We start from the raw sequence: 20,643 nt of genomic DNA, 5'->3' as shown, positions 1-20,643 counted from the left end.
GCATCATATATGATGCAACAGGCTTTAAAGAAATGAAAATTCTAATTTCATGACCATTGGAAAATGACTTTTAATGCATTGTCTATTCAGACAATTTAATTTGAGGATTATCTTTAAATATTTAGTGAGATCCTGCCATTTTTTTTAGCCTGTCCTTGTTTTTAGCAGGACCATATTTTACATTTCCCACAGCCTGGTTGGGTAATTTTTTAACAACCTATTTATGAGTGTAATATAGATCATTATTCATTTTTTATGTGTAATTTGAATATATGGGTCCATTACTACCATTGGACCATTTCTCCATTCAATTCAATGCATTTTTTTATTAGATCATAAATTCAACATTTTGCATTACATTTTCAAAATTGCAAGTAAAACCAAAACAACTTGTGTGTTTTGTTAAATGATCGTCGTGGTATGCTTTGTGAGTTTCCCTATGGCAAAATGTACTGATGGCTGACTTCCTGCCACCGCCGGATGGTGCTTATTTGCTTCATTAGTTTTAGCACGATCTCTCTGCAACACGGTGTAAAAATATAAACTCTTCCTTGATTAATTGCACAAAGCAAGTGTTCAAATGATGTAGAGTTATATTTCGGAAATTTGTACACAAACCCTTTGCAATTTGACGATATCTCAGCGTCGGTCAGGGAAACCGCTTCTACCCCATTTTTCTATTTTTCGCCGAGCTGTGGTCAACTTGTTGTCGACCGCTGCTCTCTTGTGGTGGTTTCCGTGTAGGCCTACTGCAGGACGTTTGGAAATGACACGCAGGATGTTTTTGAGATCGATTGTTTTGTGTGTCAGCAGGGAGAGGGCTTTGAATTTGATGAATCAAATATGATACGTCCGGCGCTATGATAGGGTTAATATAATAATATATATATGGGTAATATGGGCCCCGGGACATTGTGCACTGGAAAAAATGGGTCTCGACATCAAAAAGCGTTAAGAATCCCTGCTCTAGACTCTAGGTGTGGACATAGACAATTAGACATAGACAGTATACATACATTAGACCTAGAGTACCTACACAATACCCATACACCTGACTGCGCGTAACTAGCTGCGCACAATTCAACCTCTGATTGTTTGAAATCACTGTAGGTCAAAAAATACAGTGCCGCCAGTTACTATTGGCACCCTTGAAGTTTAAGTACATTATGGGACATATCTCTAGACAACAAATAATAAGGACAACCATGATTTTTGTATAGATAGCTTGTGGTTGATACTAATATAAAAATAATCAACAGCATTAAATACTAAACTATGACAGAGAAAAAAATTAAGACGGTAAAGCTCCCTGGATCACTGGTATTGGCACCCTTTACTGGATACCATTGTGGAAGCCTAATTTGACTCAATTATGGTAAATCGCAAATGGGAATCACCTTTGACTACTTGCTTTTGCCCATATAACATTAATTAGACAAGGAATTATGACATTTGTGTTTAAATAACCACCTGTTACAGCTTGTGTGTCTTTCACCAATGTGAAGACAGAGGAGCTGCCTGAGGACACCACAAATACTATTATTTGCAAAAACAAGACCTCCAAATAATAAAAGGTAATCTCAAAAGACCTTGGTATAACATTTTCAACACTGTGTTGTGTTATTCAGAAATCTGCCAAACATGGAGCTGTAAAGAACATCCTTGGATGTGGGGGGTAGGGGAAGACATTATGATAAAAGTATTTGGAAGTCGGTGCAAATAATGAAAAAACACAGGGGCTAACATCTACAGACCTGACTGTCAACTTTGAACTGTTTTGGGTAGTTTTTTTCAATAAGCACCCCGTGTTAAACACTACACAAAGTAGTGCCTTTTGGTTGGAGACCAAGGCAGACCACATTGCTTAATAAAAGTCATAACAGGGAACACCTGACGGCTGTATGAGAAAACACAGGCATAGCACAGCCCTTTTAAGAATGTTTTAAGGTCAGATGAAGCAATAGCACAGTTTTTCAGTGATTTACACAAACAGCACGTTTGCATACTCTGCAAGAAAGTCTTTAAGGAAAAGGACACCCTACCAAAAATCAAGCATGGTGTCCGATCCATAATATTATGTCACCCCATTGTTGCATCAGGTATTGGAGGCTTTGACCGTATCACAGGTATCATGACAGGCATCATGACATGACAGGTATCATCATTTACAGGAAAATTTGTAACCATGGCAAGAACACTTGGTTTGAGTTGAACATCATGTGCACTCCAGCAAGACAAAAACCCAAAGAAAACATCTAAATCCACAGTGGATTGGTTGTAAAAGGAAAGAACACAGTCATCGATGAAAACCAAAACCTTCGGAGGCTGCCATTGCGGTCTACTAGTGTGCAATTAACCCTTGAAGGAGGGGTGCCAATATTCCTGGACATGCCCTTTTTTTTGTTTTTGCTTGAAATTACAAAATGCATTTGGAAAGAAATACTTGGCAATTCTAAATATCTTATAATGTTCAATTAAAAGATCCTGATGGTAAAAGTTGTGTATATTTCCATTTATTTCTGGATATATTGCACACTTTGTAAATAAAATTAAAGGGTGCCAATACTAACTGGCAGCGCTGTAGCTCAAGAGGTTGGCTGCCAGTGTCTTGCCCCTCCTGATAACATCGTGTTGATAAACATTCAGAACTCATGTATTAGAAATACTGAGAGTGTGTAACAGGATGCACCTGTTACAGTGACTCTCCTAGTGATTGACAGCGGTAGGCGGGCCTAAGCTTATATACCTAGCTAGCAGTGCTTGACACTAACTTTTTCGCTTACCAGCCATTTTGGCTAGTGGTTTTCCTGACTCACTAGCCATTGGACCTTTTCACTAGCCATAATTTTCTTAACCATCATAGCAGCTTTAATGAATTATATAATAGGCTGTAATAACTTAATGTAGGCTAGCATAATATAATATAATATAATATAATATAACGTAACGTAACGTAATGTAATGTAATGTAATGTAATGTAATGTAATGTAATGTAATGTAATGTAATATAATAAAATATAATATAATATAATATAATATAATAGGCTATGCTATAGGGCCTAATCATTAGAATTGTTAGGCCTATTAACTGGTACATGCATGCATGCTACGGAAAGAATAGATTTACTGATCTGAGGAATGGCATAGCCTATATTGACCATGCAGAAACACCAAGCACAGTGTTGTGGAAGGGCACAAATGTAATCTACACCAGAGATATTTTCGTCTTTGATCTGAAGGGCACTTTCTTCATATCACATCGGCCTATCTGTGGAGGTCGCCGTCCAAATTGATGAGCAAAGTAGATAGAGCAAAGTCATTGCCAAGTTTGCCAGTCCTCGGTCATGTATGTGGAATAACACCTCTTCTGGAATATTTTCTTATAAAAGTATCCACTAGAAAGCACACACAGATGCGGCAACTACAGTAGGGGCTACGACTCTGTTTCATTCCGTTTAATAGTGAGTTGTTTCAAATACAAACGGACACAAGGCGAGACGGGCACCTGCGTTGGGACATGCTTTTGTGCAGTCTGGAAGGCTACTACTGCGCGTTGTTTAAGCCCGGTTTGACAGTCGGGAACAACAGCACAAGAAACATGGAGGAGTATTAAGGTATGAAGACATACAGGCAAATCAGAAAATAATTTAAACCTTCTGTATCTACTAGCCAACGCCGAAATTCATCCACATTTGGCTAGCCCTGCTAGCTAAGTTAGGTGTTCCTGTGCTGGCGTTTTCCACCTACTACCAGGCCGCGTGTGGGAACAAGCTGTGTGTTTGCTGGGGAGCCGCCGAGTAGCTTAATGATTTTAAGCGTAAAACCAGTGGTCACGAGCGCTCGTTGGTACCTATGGCATTTCGCGGATGAGATGCGCAACTTCAGATGTCAGATCAGGTCAGCTAACCTGGCGATGTGACGTGTCGTGGGGGCTTTCCAAATTGGTTGCGTTTGAGCTACGCTACGCTAAGTTCTCCTCGGGGTCTCCAGGACGCGCGGTTGCCAGCGAGATGGCCACGGCCAGCTGCTGTTTTGTGGGGAGAAGATGTGCTTGTGTTACTCAGCTCCAGCTCGGTGTTCTTCTGTGTACTGTCCTGTTTTTGTTTTGTTGCTGCACTGACTAAGTTGGTGCTGTTGCACGTCTACAGTGCGCAATATCTTGTCCTGGTGCCTCTGGTCGCTCAACTGGGATGACGGTGACCGGTGCCACTCACGAGTACAATTAAATATCACCAGTTGTGTGCGGTCTTAACTTGTTTTTCCTTGCTGTGTATATGGTGCATGTTTATCATACATTTATGTTATTTTGATTCCCTTTTATTATTTTCATTGTTTTGCATGGTGTGCGATCCTCAATTTGCAGTGCTTTGCTTATTTATTACTGTGTGATATTGGTCTGGACTGTGAGGTCACTGACAACGGATTCTCTTCACTACGGCCCAGAGGTTGCCATGTCTATGTGCGTAATCATCTGAATATGTTTGTCCAATTGCTTGCTTCCACAATATTTTAATATATTTACACAAGAGAGAAAGTAATACAAGAAACTGTATGTTGGGATCATCAACTCTGTTTTCTGTACAGCAAACCTGTGTTGCCTATGTGTATTACTTCAAAGGGTTAATATCCTACGGCCTAACCCTCCGTAGGGGGCGTAGTCGAGCCGGTTCAGTTAATATTCATTTCAGAAATAATGTCTACAAGTCCACTCTGCTACAAGCGCTTCAAAGAAAAAGCATCAAACTTCATTTACAAGTACCATCATGGCCGGGGCATGCATAACTGCTTCGGGAACTACTCAATTTCCATTTGGTGTTTTCACACCTGGTCCCTTTCCGTCTTTTAACCCTTCTGTTGTGTTAGGGTCATTTTTTTTTTTTTACCCGTTTTCAAGTTATAGTTTGAAAAAAAAAAAACACACTTTCCTTTATTTTCTTGGAATAAGGCTTCATCTAATCCTCAGTCACAATCATTTCAACACACAAAAAAATATGTTTTATCATTTTAGTAAATTTTAAAGGTCAAAAAAAAAAAAAGTTACATCTGTGATGTTTGGGTCAAAATTGACCCGGTATAGATTTTTGGTTGTTGTATGCATTTCTGAAAAGCTGTTGGTTGCCCTTTGATTTATGGTGAGGAAAATATATTTATTGCCTGAAAAAAAAATTGCCAGCTTTTTGATATTACAAATCCAATATGGCCACCGGACAGTCCCATACACTACAATACGTCATATCTCCTGTTTTGAAAGGAGTACAGATGTATTTCTGGTGTCTACTCATATGTTTTCATGGTCAGGGAATCCATTTCTGCATTATATAATGAGATTTTTTGCACATTTGTTTGCAAAAAACGTATCAAAAATTCATAATGGCACCCAAACATGTAGAACTGGTCTTATACTTTCCATAAAGTTGATGTGGCAATGATATAATGGTCCATGTCCATGGCATAGGGGATTCAGATGAATAGTGTGACTTTTCTCGTGTTAATTGAGGTGTTCATTTCCAATATCTTTGCATTAGATTGGCGGAATAGCTGTCACTCTGACAGAATTGTTATTTTGTATATTTACCACACTAAAATCATATAAATATTGAAAAACACCAAGTCAACATATTTAAACATTGATTTTATGCACTGAAAAACTAATTTAGTTGACATTTGGTCTTTATCCTGCTATAAATCTCTTTGGGTTGGTTTGGACCCGAACACCACAAATGCCACTATTGATGATATTTTTTAATATTAGAGAAAAACTAATAAAACTAGATTGCATTCTCACAGAAAATGCTGGAAGCGGGCTTGCCTTTTGGGGCAGAGATTAAACAAAGTACTATTGAGAAAACAAAGCTAAAAGAAATCTTGGAAAAACTCCATCCACCCAATCAGAAGTTATGGGTCAAACAATTCAGCCATCTTGGATTCAGCCATCTTGAAAGTGTTGTAGCTCTGCGTTTTGGGGATATACTAAATGACATACATGGTATTTTAAGTTGGCTAAGGAACACTGCTTATGATATAATTTTGAAAATCAACATGGCTTCGAGCGGGATTCGAACTCACAACCTCCATATCTGTAATCCAGCCCCTTTGCCATTGATATTAAATGACATACAATGCATGATATTTGAAGTTGGCTAAGGAACACTGCATATGATATCATTTTGAAAATCAACATGGCTTTGACTGGGGTTCGAACCCCCAACCTCAATATCTGTAATTCAGCACATTTGCCATCCATACTAAATGACATACATGGCATTTTAAGTTGGCCAAGGAACACTGCATATGATATAATTTTGAAAATCAACATGGTTTCGACTGGGGTTCGAACCCCCAACCTCCATATCTGTAATTCAGCACATTTGCCATCGATACTAAATGACATACATGGGATTTTAAGTTGGCAAAGGAACACTGCATATGATATAATTTTGAAAATCAACATGGCTTTGACTGGGGTTCGAACCCCCAACCTCAATATCTGTAATTCAGCACATTTGCCATCCATACTAAATGACATAAATGGCATTTTAAGTCGGCCAAGGAACGCTGCATATGATATAATTTAGAAAATCAACATGGCTTTGACTGGGGTTCGAACCCCCAACCTCAATATCTGTAATTCAGCACATTTGCCATCCATACTAAATGACATACATGGCATTTTAAGTTGGCCAAGGAACACTGCATGTGATATAATTTTGAAAATCAACATGGCTTTGACTGGGGTTCGAACCCCCAACCTCAATATCTGTAATTCAGCACATTTGCCATCGATATTAAATGACATACATGGTATTTTAACTTGGCTAAGGAACACAGCATATGATATAATTTTGAAAATCAGCATCGCTTCAAGTGGGATTCGAACTCTCAACCTCCATATCTCTAATCCAGCACATTTGCCATTGATAATAAATGACATACATGGCATTTTAAGTTGGCCAAGGAACACTGCATATGATATAATTTTGAAAATCAACATGGCTTCAGGTGGGGTTCGAACCCTCAACCTCCATATCTCTACTCCAGCAGCATGCATTCCCATTATGCCAAGCAGCTAGCTGTCATGCACAGTCCAGCAAGACTATATTACATTGCATTGAAGAGCTGAACAATAGACTTCTAGAATGGCTGCTCGCACCTGCTCGTTAAGAATAGAATCTTGAGACAGTGGCAGTTAAGATGGAACCCTTCATTGGGAGCACCTGTTCTGATACTAACTGACAGTTAGTATTGAGCCTTAAACAGTGGATAGAATGAGAATGACTTTTTTTGTTGTAAATGATTTGTTTGCAAAATACATTTTTGCACATTATTTAACGTATCAAAAATTCATAATGGCACCCAAACATGTAGAACTGGTCTTATACTTTCCATAAAGTTGATGTGGCAATGATATAATGGTCCATGTTCATGGCATAGGGGATTCAGATGAATAGTGTGACTTTTTTCATGTTCATTGAGGTGTTCATTTCTAATATCTTTGCATTAGATTGGCGGAATAGCTGTGACTCTGACAGAATTGTTATTTTGTATATTTACCACACTAAAATCATATAAATATTGAAAAAGACCAAGTCAACATATTTAAACATTGATTTTATGCACTGAAAAACTAATTTAGTTGACATTTGGTCTTTATCCTGCTATAAATCTCTTTGGGTTGGTTTGGACCCGAACACCACAAATGCCACTATTGATGATATTTTTTAATATTAGAGAAAAACTAATAAAACTAGATTGCATTCTCACAGAAAATCCTGGAAGCGGGCTTGCCTTTTGGGGCAGAGATTAAACAAAGTACTATTGAGAAAACAAAGCTTAAAGAAATGTTGGAAAAAATCTATCCACCCAGTTAGAAGTTATGGGTCAAACAATTCAGCCATCTTGGATTCAGCCATCTTGAAAGTGTTGTAGCTCTGCGTTTTGGGGATATACTAAATGACATACATGGTATTTTAAGTTGGCTAAGGAACACTGCATATGATATAATTTTGAAAATCAACATGGCTTCGAGCGGGATTCGAACTCACAACCTCCATATCTGTAATCCAGCCCCTTTGCCATTGATATTAAATGACATACAATGCATGATATTTGAAGTTGGCTAAGGAACACTGCATATGATATCATTTTGAAAATCAACATGGCTTTGACTGGGGTTCGAACCCCCAACCTCAATATCTGTAATTCAGCACATTTGCCATCCATACTAAATGACATACATGGCATTTTAAGTTGGCCAAGGAACACTGCATGTGATATAATTTTGAAAATCAACATGGCTTTGACTGGGGTTCGAACCCCCAACCTCAATATCTGTAATTCAGCACATTTGCCATCCATACTAATTGACATACATGGTATTTTAACCTGGCTAAGGAACACTGCATATGATATAATTTTGAAAATCAGCATCGCTTCAAGTGGGATTCGAACTCTCAACCTCCATATCTCTAATCCAGCACATTTGCCATTGATAATAAATGACATACATGGCATTTTAAGTTGGCCAAGGAACACTGCATATAATATGATTTAGAAAATCAACATGGCTTCGGATGGGGTTCGAATCCTCCATATCTCTAATACAGCAGCATGCTTTACCACTAAGCCAAGCAGCTAGCTGTCATGCACAGTCCAGCAAGACTATATTACATTGCATTGCAGAGCTGAACAATAGACTTCTAGAATGGTTGCTCACACCTGCTCGTTAAGAATAGAATCTTGAGACATTGACAGTTGAAATGGAACCCTTCACTGGCTGCACCTGTTGTGATTGACTGAAAGACAGTTAGTATTGAGCTCTAAACTGGGGAGAGAATGAGAATGAGTTTTTTGTCTTTACAACATCGTTGTAAAAAAACTAAAAGGAGTTGGCACGTGTCCTTTTCACAGATCGGAGTCATGCTTGTGATCTCTCTAACAGTCTTTGAATGAAGTTTATAGGTTAAAGGGTTCAGGCACAAATGGACCTCTGTGTGGGACATGCGCTGATCTCTTGAAAAATGCATTTTTGGAAAGACTGGGATTCTCCATAGACCTAGGCCTGTTTTTTTTTACAAACCTGCCATTTAAAAATCATTGGGAGTTGGGAGATGAAACTTTGACAATTTGGAGACATCCCATAGGGCTCGCTAACAACGCGCCAACTAAACTTCTAGGTGAAAGTGTTGATGTTTTATGACCGAAAAAGCCTCCTACACTCTAATCTTTAGAGTGGCGGAACTTTGGTTCATGGAGGTTCCACCACTGTTTTCAATGGGGACCCAGGCTTTCACAAAATCGCCAAAAACGGGAAAACGACAAGAGACACGGAAAAGCCTATCACCATACGCGATCTCCAAGCCGAGCCGGTCGTTTTAGTGTTTGAACGGTGTCTCTATCTCGAAAGGCCAAGGAGGAGATCCATTTTCTATTTTTACTGCCCCTGCACAAGACCAAGCTATAATAAATAAGAAACAGGACTTAGAGATTACTAGAATCGGGCCTTGCTCTGCAAGGGCCATGCTCTGCATGGTCCTTGCTCCGCAAGCCCGCTTAATAATAAGAAACAGGACTTAGAGATTACTATAATCGGGCCTTGCTCTGCAAGGGCCATGCTCCGCAAGCCCGCTTAATAATAATAAAACAGGACTTAGAGATTACTATAATCGGGCCTTGCTCTGCATGGTCCTTGCTCCGCAAGCCCGCTTAATAAATAATAAAACAGGACTTAGAGATTACTAATAATCGGGCCTTGCTCTGCAAGGGCCATGCTCTGCATGGTCCTTGCTACGCAAGCCCGCTTAAATAATAATAATGAAATAAACAGGACTTAGAGATTACTAGAATCGGGCCTTGCTCTGCAAGGGACATGCTCTGCATGCATGGTCCTTGCTCCGCAAGCCCGCTTAATAATAATAAAGAAACAGGACTTAGAGATTACTATAATCGGGCCTTGCTCTGCAAGGGCCATGCTCTGCATGGTCCTTGCTCCGCAAGCCCGCTTAATAATAATAATAATAATAAAGAAACAGGACTTAGAGATTACTATAAACGGGCCTTGCTCTGCAAGGGCCATGCTCTGCATGGTCCTTGCTCCGCAAGCCCGCTTAATANATTTGGGGGTTGCTGTACTCTCATATCAGCTGTAATACATGGACAACATAATCACTAATTATATCACTTTAGGAGGTATTAATGGGGAATTATGCAGATTTTGATGGTCTTGGTCATCACGATTTGCATAATGTAGGATAAAAGACCTTTAAAGTCAAAAAGATGAATACATAAAGTAATATTTCCATGGATATGAATACATATAAAGTTAGCCACGAGATGAAAAACAATATTTGATGATAATTAGTGTTTTTAGGTATTTTATGGCTGACTTTTGTTATCACGGGTCAAAAATGACCCGAACATCAAGGTCAAGTCAAGTCAAGTCAAGTTTATTGTCAATTTCTTTACATGCACTGGTCATACAAAGAATTTGAAATTGCGTTTCTTGCTCTCCCATGCAGACATAGACTAATCTAGGTAAGGACATAGACAGTATAGACATAGACAGTACTCATACATGGACATAGACAGTATGGACGTAGACATTGCTCATACAGACATTTAAAGTGCAAGACTGGACAACAGAAGACTTGTAGAGAACATACATTAAGAGGAGGTATTTTGTTGTTCTTTTTTCTAAAAGTCCTTTATAGCGTTCTGACATAGTAATAGTAGCATTTGAAGAAATAAATAATTAAAAAAGGTTTTTATTAAATACACCAGCAGCAGTAAGTGTGTGTGTGTGTTTGTATGTGTTTTGTGTGCGTGCGTGTGTGTGTGTGTGTGTGTGTGTGTGTGTGTGTGTGTGTGTGTGTGTGTGTGTGTGTGTGTGTGTGTGTGTGTGTTTAGTGCAGGTAGAAAGTGCGGTGTGCGTCTGTGTGTGTGTACCTGTGTATGTGTGTGTGTGTGTGTGTGTGTGTGTATGTGTGTGAGTATGAGTTGTGTGTCAGTGTGTGTATGTTTGGGTTTAGTGCAGAAAGTGCAGTGTGCTTGTGTGTGTGTGTGTGTGTGTGTGTGTGTGTGTGTGTGTGTGTGTGTGTGTGTGTGTGTGTGTGTGTGTGTGTGTGTGTGTGTGTGCATGTGTATGTTTTGAGTTAGTGCAGGTTGAAAGTTCAGTCACAGATGTAGTAGTGCAGGTGGAATGTTCAGTCGCAGATATGGTGGTGGGGATGAGGGGGGGGAGCGTTGTCAGTGGCCTGGCTGGCTAGAGGCTGACAGTGAAGGGAGAGTGGGTTGAGTGTTCAGTATCTTGATTGCTTGATGCATCGTGCTGCTTGCAAGCCTGGTGGTACGGGAACGGAGGCGCCTGTACCTCTTTCCAGAGGGCAGGAGGCTGAACAGTTTGTGTGCAGGGTGGCTTGTGTCTTTGATGATCATCAGTGCTTTTCGGGTGAGGCGTGCGGTGTAAATGTCCTGCAGGGAGGGGAGTGGTACTCCAATGATCTTCTTCGCTGTGTTCACAACACGCTGGAGTGTCTTCCTGTTTTTCTCCGTGCAGCTTCCTCCCCACACTGTGATGCAGCTGGACACGACGCTCTCTATGGTTCCTCTGTAGAATGTTGTCATGATGGAGGGTGTAGCACTTGCCTTCTTTAGTTTGCGCAAGAAGTAGAGACGCTGATGGGCCTTCTTCGCCAGTGATGTAGTGTTGGTGGTCCAAGAGAGGTCGTCGCTGATGTGCACTCCAAGGAACTTGGTGCTGCTCACTCTCTCCACAGCATCACCGTCGATGGTCAGTGGTGGCAGTTGTTTTTGGACCCTCTGAAAGTTGACAACAATCTCCTTGGTCTTGTTGACATTCAGCAGGAGGTTGTTGTCTTTGCACCATCTGGCCAGCAGGTCTACTTCTTCTCTGTAGTGGGTCTCATCGCCCTTAGTGATGAGGCCCACCAGTGTTGTATCATGCGCAAACTTCACTAGATGGTTAGTGCTGTGGGTCGTTGTGCAGTCATGTGTCAGCAGCGTGAACAGCAGGGGGCTGAGAACACAACCTTGCGGAGCCCCCGTGCTCAGGGTCAGGGTGCTTGAGGTGTTATTCCCTACCCGTACTGCTTGTGGTCTCTGCATCAGGAAGTCCAGCAGCCAGTTGCAGAGGGAGGTGCTGAAACCTAGTTTGTCCAGTTTTCTGATGAGTTGTTGTGGTATTATGGTATTGAATGCTGAGCTGAAGTCAATGAACAGCATTCTCACATATGAGTCTTTATTGTCCAAGTGGGTGAGGGCTGGATGGAGGGCAGAGCAGATTGCATCCTCCGTGGATCGCTTGGCTCGGTATGCGAACTGGTAGGGGTCCAGGGTGGGGGGTAGGGTGGCTTTGATGTGTGACAGGACTAGCCGTTCGAAGCACTTCATGATTATGGGCGTCAGTGCTACAGGACGGTAGTCATTGAAGCATGATGGTGATGATTTCTTCGGCACGGGTATGATGGTAGCAGCTTTGAAAAGTGATGGGATGACTGCTTGCTCCAGAGAGATGTTAAAGATGTCTGTGAAGACATCCTTCAGCTCTTCTGCACAATCCTTCAACACTCGGCCAGGTATGTTGTCTGGGCCAGCTGCTTTGCGTGGGTTGATGGTGGCCAGTGTCCTCTTCACACTGGCAGAGGACAGGTACAGGGGTTGATCATGGGGGGGAGGGGGAGTTTTCTGTGGATGAGGTGTATGCAGCTTATGAACACAACACAAGGGGTAAGTGAACTCAGACCTTTGCTTATATGCGAACGCTCCAAAGTGTACCCAGAGCCATCGGAAATAAACCGCACTGAGATCTTTATTGATGTGATCTCAGAACGTTTGCTTATGAGACATGACAAATTATACCTCTGACGTGGGGATATCGCTAAAGGAGAGCTCTAGAGGACATGATGTGATCAAAAACCGGGCTGACATACCATAAAAGCCTAATTGGACCAGGAAGAGCAGCTGTATTTATTTGTAATACACTCACAATATGAACAGAAACAGGACTGAATCCTATTGCTGTCGGTTCACTTTTTGGTCAATTTCAAGAGGACTGAGTTTGGTTCTAAAGGGGACTAGGTGAGAAAGTACCATCAGTCCTGTTTAAGTGAAGCAAAAAGTAAACCGACAGCAAAAGGACTCAGTTCTGTCTTTGTTCATATTGTGAGTGTATTAAATAAATAACTCGCTGATCTTTCTGGTCTTGTTAGGATTTTATGGTGTGTCACTCTTCTTTTTTTATCACACTCGGTCCTCTAGAACCCTCATTAACTCATTGGCTGCCAGTCATTTTCATAAAAGAGTAACCCACAGTGCCAGAGATTTTTCAGCATTATGAGTGTTTTTTGGAGACTCACAGAAAATTGAGTTCTAGCCAAAAAGCTGAGAAAACGCCATTTGAAGTAGAACTATAATTGCAAACATTTTTGCCCATAATGACATCGTCCTAACAACACCAAACCTATCAGATGCAATTACAGAGTCTTCTGTCATCTGTAGCCTGAACAAAAGATCGTTAGTATGATCTTTTCAACCTAATAATGTACGGAAATATAACAGGGTAGGCACGAAAACAAGAGTGTCTTGGTTTGTTGCTGGCGGGCACAATGGATTATGACAGCAGGTGCACGTAACTCTGTAAACTCACAGAAATACTGTCTCATCGTCCTCCCTCTGTTTATTTGTGCTCTCTTCTCCTTGCATCACAGCTGGTTTGTCTCCTACTGTACCATGTGTGTGTGTGTGTGTGTGTGAGAGAAGGGGAGTCAGGCAGTCCAGCTTACTGCAGCTTCTTTGGCATAGCGGATTATTTGCAGATTGATGATTACTGTCATCATGTTTCTGTTATAGTGATCTTGTCATATATTGTTCAATGCATTTTCTTTTGTTAAAGTACTGATCACATATCCAACATTTCACTAGCCGATTGGAGTGGTGAAGGCTAGCTGGTCTGAGGCTAAACAATGCTCTCTCATGTGAGCTGAATGCATGACCACACAAGGCTACTCTGTCCCACGAATCTGCAACCCCCCTGTCTTTTTTGATGATACAGTAAGCTGATCATACTGTACAGATCCATAAAAAGTAACTGTAGAATGAGTTAAAATAGTTGTCTTACCCAGGCTCCCTTATTTAGGCTTAGTTGTAAGTTGTTAGCAATTTCGTGCTAGCTAGATAGCATAGCGAACTAGCATCCCCAACTGAGAGGAGTACTATCACCACCAGTCCCCATACAAGTGCATTTTCATGTTAGATGATCTTTTGCAGGTGCGCCTGCAGACTTGATCAGTATGGTACGCACCAATCCCCCGACCCCCCCCCCCCCCCCCCCAAAAAAAAAAACCCTCAAAAAACTGAGAAATGACAGCGGACCATGACATCGGAGGAAAAACGACATGATTGCGAGTGTAGTCAATATGTCTGGGATGTTGTTGTTTTTTTTAATGGTAACTTGTTGACGTTGACAAGCTCCCCTGGTCACAGCATTCAGGCTCATGAGATTTTTTTTAGAAATGTGGGTATGTTAGAGCTAAACCAACCTAACACCTACCAAAAAAATGGACAAATTAGCTTGCGATAGCAAATGCTAACCAATCAATGATCTATCCATTAGGTGCTCGAGGTGAAGATCATCACCTTTGTAAAAAATGAGCTGCAGAGGTTTAAGCAGATTCTTAGTCCAGACTACCAAGAACATTTTGAGATGAAATCAGAAGAAGAGAGTGATGCCAGAGAAGGAGTTCTCAAGATGGCAGTGCACTTCCTCTGTAAGATGAAGCACCAGGATCTTGCCAACACATTAAATGAAAGTAAGAAACCTTAGCTATTTGTTATTTTGTTATACGTTTTGTATTTTCATTTGATTTGGGTTGGAAAACTTTTTAAGTAACATTGTTTCTTATTTTTCAATAGATGAGATGAATGTATGTTGCCAGAATGGCTTGAAAAGAAATCTCAAGAACAAGTACCAGAATGTGTTTGAAGGAATAGCCAAACATGGAAACTCTGTTCTGCTGCAAAAGATATACACAGATCTTTACATCACAGAGGGAGGAAGTGGCAAAGTAAATGAGGAGCATGAAGTCAGACAGATAGAGTCCAGATGCAAGAGACCGGCTGGAAAAGAGAAACCATTCAAATGTGCTGATGTCTTTAAACCTTCATCAAGTCAGGACAAACCAGTCAGAAGAGTTCTCACAAAGGGGGTGGCTGGTATTGGCAAAACTATCTCTGTGCACAAGTACATCCTGGACTGGGCTGAGGGAAATGACAACCAAGAGATCAATTTCATCTTCCCACTGAGCTTTAGGGAGCTCAACATCATAAAAGACAAAGACTGGTCTTTCATGGATCTTCTTCACTACTTCTTTCCAGAGCTAAAACATCTATCCATTGGCAATCAGAAGAAATATAATGTGCTTTTTGTATTTGATGGACTGGATGAGTGTCGACTTCAACTCAACTTTCAGGGAAATGAGAGTTGTACTGACATGACAGTGAATAACTCATTGGGTGTGCTCTTGACAAATCTACTGAAGGGTAATATGTTCCCCTCTGCCCTACTATGGATAACTTCTCGACCAGCAGCAGTCGGCAAAATCCCTCCTGATTGTGTTGACCTGGTGACTGAAGTGCAAGGGTTCAATGACTCCCAGAAGGAGGAGTATTTCGGGAAGAAGATCAGTGATGAGAGTCTTGCGAGAAGAACCATTTTACACATTAAATCATCAAGGAGCCTCCACATCATGTGCCACATACCTGTGTTTTGTTGGATCGCTGCTACAGTTCTTGAGATGATTTTTTCCTTAGGAAGCACAAACATTCCAAAGACTTTGACAGAAATGTACACATATTTCCTCACTTTTCAAACCAGACAGAAAAACACCAAATTTGACAATGTGCATGGCCTTGATCCACAATGGAACCATGAGCTGGTCCTAAATCTCGGAAAGCTAGCCTATGAACAGTTGCAGAAGGGCAATCTGATATTTTATGAAGAAGACCTCACAGAGTGTGGCATTGATGTCAGTGAGGCAGCAGTATATTCTGGCATGTGCTCACAGCTCTTCCGAGAGGAATCAGGGATCCTTCTAGGGAGTGTCTTCTGCTTTGTGCATCTCACTATCCAGGAGTATCTCGCAGCTCTTTATGCGCTGTTGATGGCAGTTGAAAGTAAAGATATAATATCCACACCGTGTTCACCTACAATGGCAGAATCAATGATCATTTTGCAGAAGAGTGCTGTAGACAAAGCTTTGGCTCATGAAGATGGACGCTTCGACCTCTTCCTTCGCTTCCTTCTTGGCCTCTCTCTGGAATCAAATCAGTCTCTTCTTCATGGCCTATTACAGAGAAGACAAGAGATGGGCAATGATGACACAATCAGGTACATCAAAGAGAAGATTAAGGATGCATCTTCCTCAGAAAGGATGATCAACCTCTTCTATTGCCTGAATGAACTCAATGACCACTCCTTAATGGACGAAATCCAGAGCTTCCTTACTGCAGGGACACTTGCTGAAGCCCAGCTCTCACCTGGTCAGTGGTCAGCTCTAGTGTTTGTGCTGCTGACATCAGACCAGAATCTGGATGTCTTTGACTTGAAGAAGTATGTCAGATCTGATGAAGCTCTCCTGAGACTGAAGTCAGTAATAGAGGAATCCCACACAACATTGTAAGCAAAACATTTAAAATGATTGCCTCTGATATGTGAAGCACATATGACACAGAAGCATATAACCAAGGTCATTAATAGTACAGCTCTAAGTCAGTGGTTGCTTTTTTCACTTCAGGGTCAACAACTGTGGGCTCACTGAAGAGAGCTGTACAACACTCGCCTCCATCCTCTGCAAAGAATCATCAAAGCTCAGATCACTGGATCTCAGTGACAACCACATTGGAGATATCGGAGTCAAGACATTGTCTACTGGGCTGGAGAACCCAAACTGTGCTCTGGAGACCCTGAGGTGAGATTATTTAACTTTCATTTCAAATTGACAGCATGTAGACATTGTACGACACATACAGTCAGGGTAAACTAACTTGTGACCAGTCATAAAAATGCACCGATAGCATTGCAGACATTAATCAAAATATCACAAACCATGTCTTCAGTGCACAGGAATTTGACATTTTCAGTATTCACTTTGACAACCGAAAAAATGTTTGTGATAAAGAAGATTAAAGGCAGGCATACACTATGCGATATTTTCAATCGTGGGTATTACGCTCATGCTCACACTGCACGAGGGAATTTCACGATTTAAAAGTTCATATCTCACAACTCACGTCCTCACACTATACGAGCGGATGGTCGGATGCGAGCAGAATGGTCCGACTGTGTGACACGACAGGCGTGTTTCCCGAGGCTGCAGAGGAGAGAACATGTGCACCTGAGGTGGAGATGAGGATGCATTCAAGAGCGAATCGCACAGCCCTATTTGTGCATGTGTAGTGTCAAATCGGGTCGTTGCACTGCTTTAACTGTGCGATTTACTCACGAGGCAAGACCAGGATTTCAAACAGTTTTGATTTTCTTGCGACCCTACGATCCCAAAAAGTCATGCGAGTGCCAAAACGTGGCAAAATCGTGGCAAAAGTCGCACAGTGTAAGCCCGGCTTAGTAAACCATTAGAACCCCTCATGGAAATATTCAGATTCTGACAAGGATACAGGCTTAAATAAGGGTGGGGGAAACTGGGAGTACAATTTAAACAGGCTCACCGAAATTGGACAATAGGAGGTTGAACAAATGTTGCCTGGTCTGAGGAGTCTTGATTTCAGCTGACATTTTGCTGATAAAGTCATAATTTGGCATCAACATCATGAAACCATGGCTTGATCCTGCCTTGTGTCAATAGTTTAGGCTAGTGGTGTTAGGGTGTGGGGAATAATTTCTTGGCACTTAGTACCAATTGAGCATTGCTACAATGCCACAGCCTACTTGGATATTGCAGGCAAGTAAGGTACTGTAGTTCTTAAGACAAAAGGGCCCCAACCAGTAAATAACAAGGTGAACCTAATGAAGTGGTCAATGAGTGTATATTTATGAGAAACAATGAATGGGTCACTTGCTTTTACAGTATTTAGCATACAAGACTCCAGGTAAGAATCAGAGCTGAGAAGATGTCTCATCCGGCCCTAACCTGGCCCATAATTACCCCACACCTGGCCCATACTCACCCCACACCTACTGTAGCTGTCACTACACTGTGGGCAGCGTCTCCCTGGATATCATAATCTTGGTATGTAATAATGTGCGTCTGTGTGTGTGTGTGTGTGTGTGTGTGTGTGTGTGTGTGTGTGTGTGTGTGTGTGTGTGTGTGTGTGTGTGTGTGTGTGTGTGTGTGTGTGTGTGTGTGTGTGAATTAGAGGGTAATACTGGGGACATGCTTGCTGTGTACTTAAAACTGTGCATGCAACCAACCAAGTGCACATATTTGCTTCAGGACAATGGGAGCACTTTATGTGATATTGGAGGTATCATCTAGGGGGCAGATAGCTAATGGGGCTTTCATTATTGTTTTCCTCTTTTGTTTGACTCTACTACATACTCAACATTTATATAAAATATACATGGCAATGCGTTCATGCACAAAAAGTGCATGGCCAAATATATCCTGCAGCAAGCATGTCCCCAGCCTAAGAGTAGGGCCACTGTAATAGAGGGGTAAACTGAAACGTTATGTATGGATGATGAACATGTGTGTTTCCCTGTGTAACTCTCTCTCTCTCTCTCTCTCTCTCTCTCTCTCTCTCTCTCTCTCTCTCTCTCTCTCTCTCTCTCTCTCTCTCTCTCTCTCTCTCTCTCACTCGCTGTCTCTCTCTCCAGGATAGAGTCCTGCAGTATAACAGAAGAAGGCTCTAATGTTCTGACTTCAGCTCTGATATCAAACCCCTCACACCTGATAGAGCTGTATCTGGGTAGTAATAAACTAGGAGACTCTGGAGTGAAGCAGCTCTCTAATCTACTCAGAAATGAAGACTGTAAACTACAGAAACTGGGGTAAGGGAGGGCTTAGGACATAGAGGTAGAACATAAAAGCAGAGGTATCATGCCCCTGATTGCAACCCTATCAGCTATGGGGCACCTAAGTCACACTGTTCTACTTCCAATCCGTGGGGCTGGAGCGCTCAAAATTTTGAATTGGAGTTAATGGAGCGAGTCAAGCTAAATCCTCATCCCGTTTGGCATGTGCTCCGGATTTCACATATGATGACAGTGAATTTGAAAGGTTTGGATTTGCGTCGTAAGACCACTCATTTTCGACACGCAAGAAACGTTATTTTAGCTTTTGTGCAAAACTGTGTTAGAGACTACACGTGCGCCTCGCATATTTGACATAAACTGAGGCACAGCCAACCCTACCGCTGCACCGCGGCTTAAGTGGCTGCACGTCGGACATGCAACGTCTGTTGTGTAGCCCAAATAATTACATATTTTTGCACACACACAACTCAAAAATCGTTCGCCAAGTGAAGTCAACAAGCACACCATTGGTTGTTATTAATTCTGAGGCACAGCATATGTGTGATCGACGGGGAAATGCGAGGTGGATCGGAAGATAGCTTTGATCAGTCCATTACAGCCCATTCAAAAGTTTTTGCGTTCCCAGCCCCATGAGCCGCACGGAAGTGGTGGAGACTTAGGTGCCCCATTATTTGGAGGCAGACCACATATGTGCGCCAAATACATGGAGTAAGGCTCCTTGAGTCAACCGCCTTTTGGAAAAAGTGTGATGATAAGGTCACTGTAAAGGTATTCCTTTGTTATCAGGATGTGATCGAGTTACGTACGTATAGTATGGGGTAAGGGTGAGATGCATGGTCTTCCGAACGATGGGGAGCTTGCGTTAACCACTTTTAGGTGATGGCTCTCTTGATGTTTTAAATGTGTATGTGTGTAATGCCGCAACAGTGTTCAAAAGGAAAATAGCATAGCTACCCTCAGTGTTTTCAACACAGATGTGCACATAAAACTCTTCAAAGCTCATCTAAGATGAAGACTCTAAACTTATAGTTCTGGGACTTCTTCTGCCAATATCTATCCGCAAATCCACATTCTGAACGGAATCTCTGAAGTACTACTCTAGCAAGGTATCGTTACTTATTGTTAAGGCCAAATAAACAAAACCGGTAGTAGGTAGAAATGCAGCAACTGTACTGGCCTGATTAAACTCTTTGAGTGCATTCATTTCTTGTTTCAGGATTTCCAAATTTCTATCAAAGCTAGTGTTCAAGTGAAAAATGAAAGTCACATGGGCAGCAGGGTATTATTGGAAATTGAGTATATTGTGCATATTATGGATTGAACTTGGTGTCAAATATAAACAACACATGCAGTTGAGATGTGCTGATAAACATGTACTGAACTAATTGTATCGATTCATTTGATTATAGCAGATACAAGTATTTAGCCTGACTTTTAAAAATATGTTTCTTGATTAATATCTCACCTGATATTCACACAGTTTTCAGGCCATTTTAAAATGGAGGGGAGTGGTCTCCATTGATTGCATTGACTGATGAGAACAGGTCTACCTACACATGCTGTGCTTACTGTTTTTCGGTGCTGTCGTGAATTTCTGTTACACCTCTAGACCTATGACCTAGAGGGATAATCAGACCTA

General features: G+C 41.4%; 1 protein-coding gene across 1 annotated transcript in view; it reads left to right on the top strand.

Annotated features, from left to right (window-relative positions):
* Positions 1-20,643, top strand: part of LOC134440044 (NACHT, LRR and PYD domains-containing protein 3-like) — a 34,789-nt gene that overhangs the window by 4,697 nt on the left and 9,449 nt on the right. Inside the window, exons 7-10 of the mRNA XM_063189972.1 lie at positions 14,628-14,823; positions 14,927-16,688; positions 16,807-16,980; positions 18,846-19,019. Of these exons, the coding sequence (XP_063046042.1) occupies positions 14,628-14,823; positions 14,927-16,688; positions 16,807-16,980; positions 18,846-19,019 (2,306 nt within the window). The remainder of the gene's footprint in view (positions 1-14,627; positions 14,824-14,926; positions 16,689-16,806; positions 16,981-18,845; positions 19,020-20,643) is intronic.

The sequence above is a fragment of the Engraulis encrasicolus genome, chromosome 23 (genome assembly GCF_034702125.1).
Source record: "Engraulis encrasicolus isolate BLACKSEA-1 chromosome 23, IST_EnEncr_1.0, whole genome shotgun sequence".
NCBI lineage: Eukaryota > Metazoa > Chordata > Actinopteri > Clupeiformes > Engraulidae > Engraulis > Engraulis encrasicolus.
Note: the sequence above shows the minus strand (reverse complement) of the source record. Positions and strands in the feature narration are given on the sequence as shown.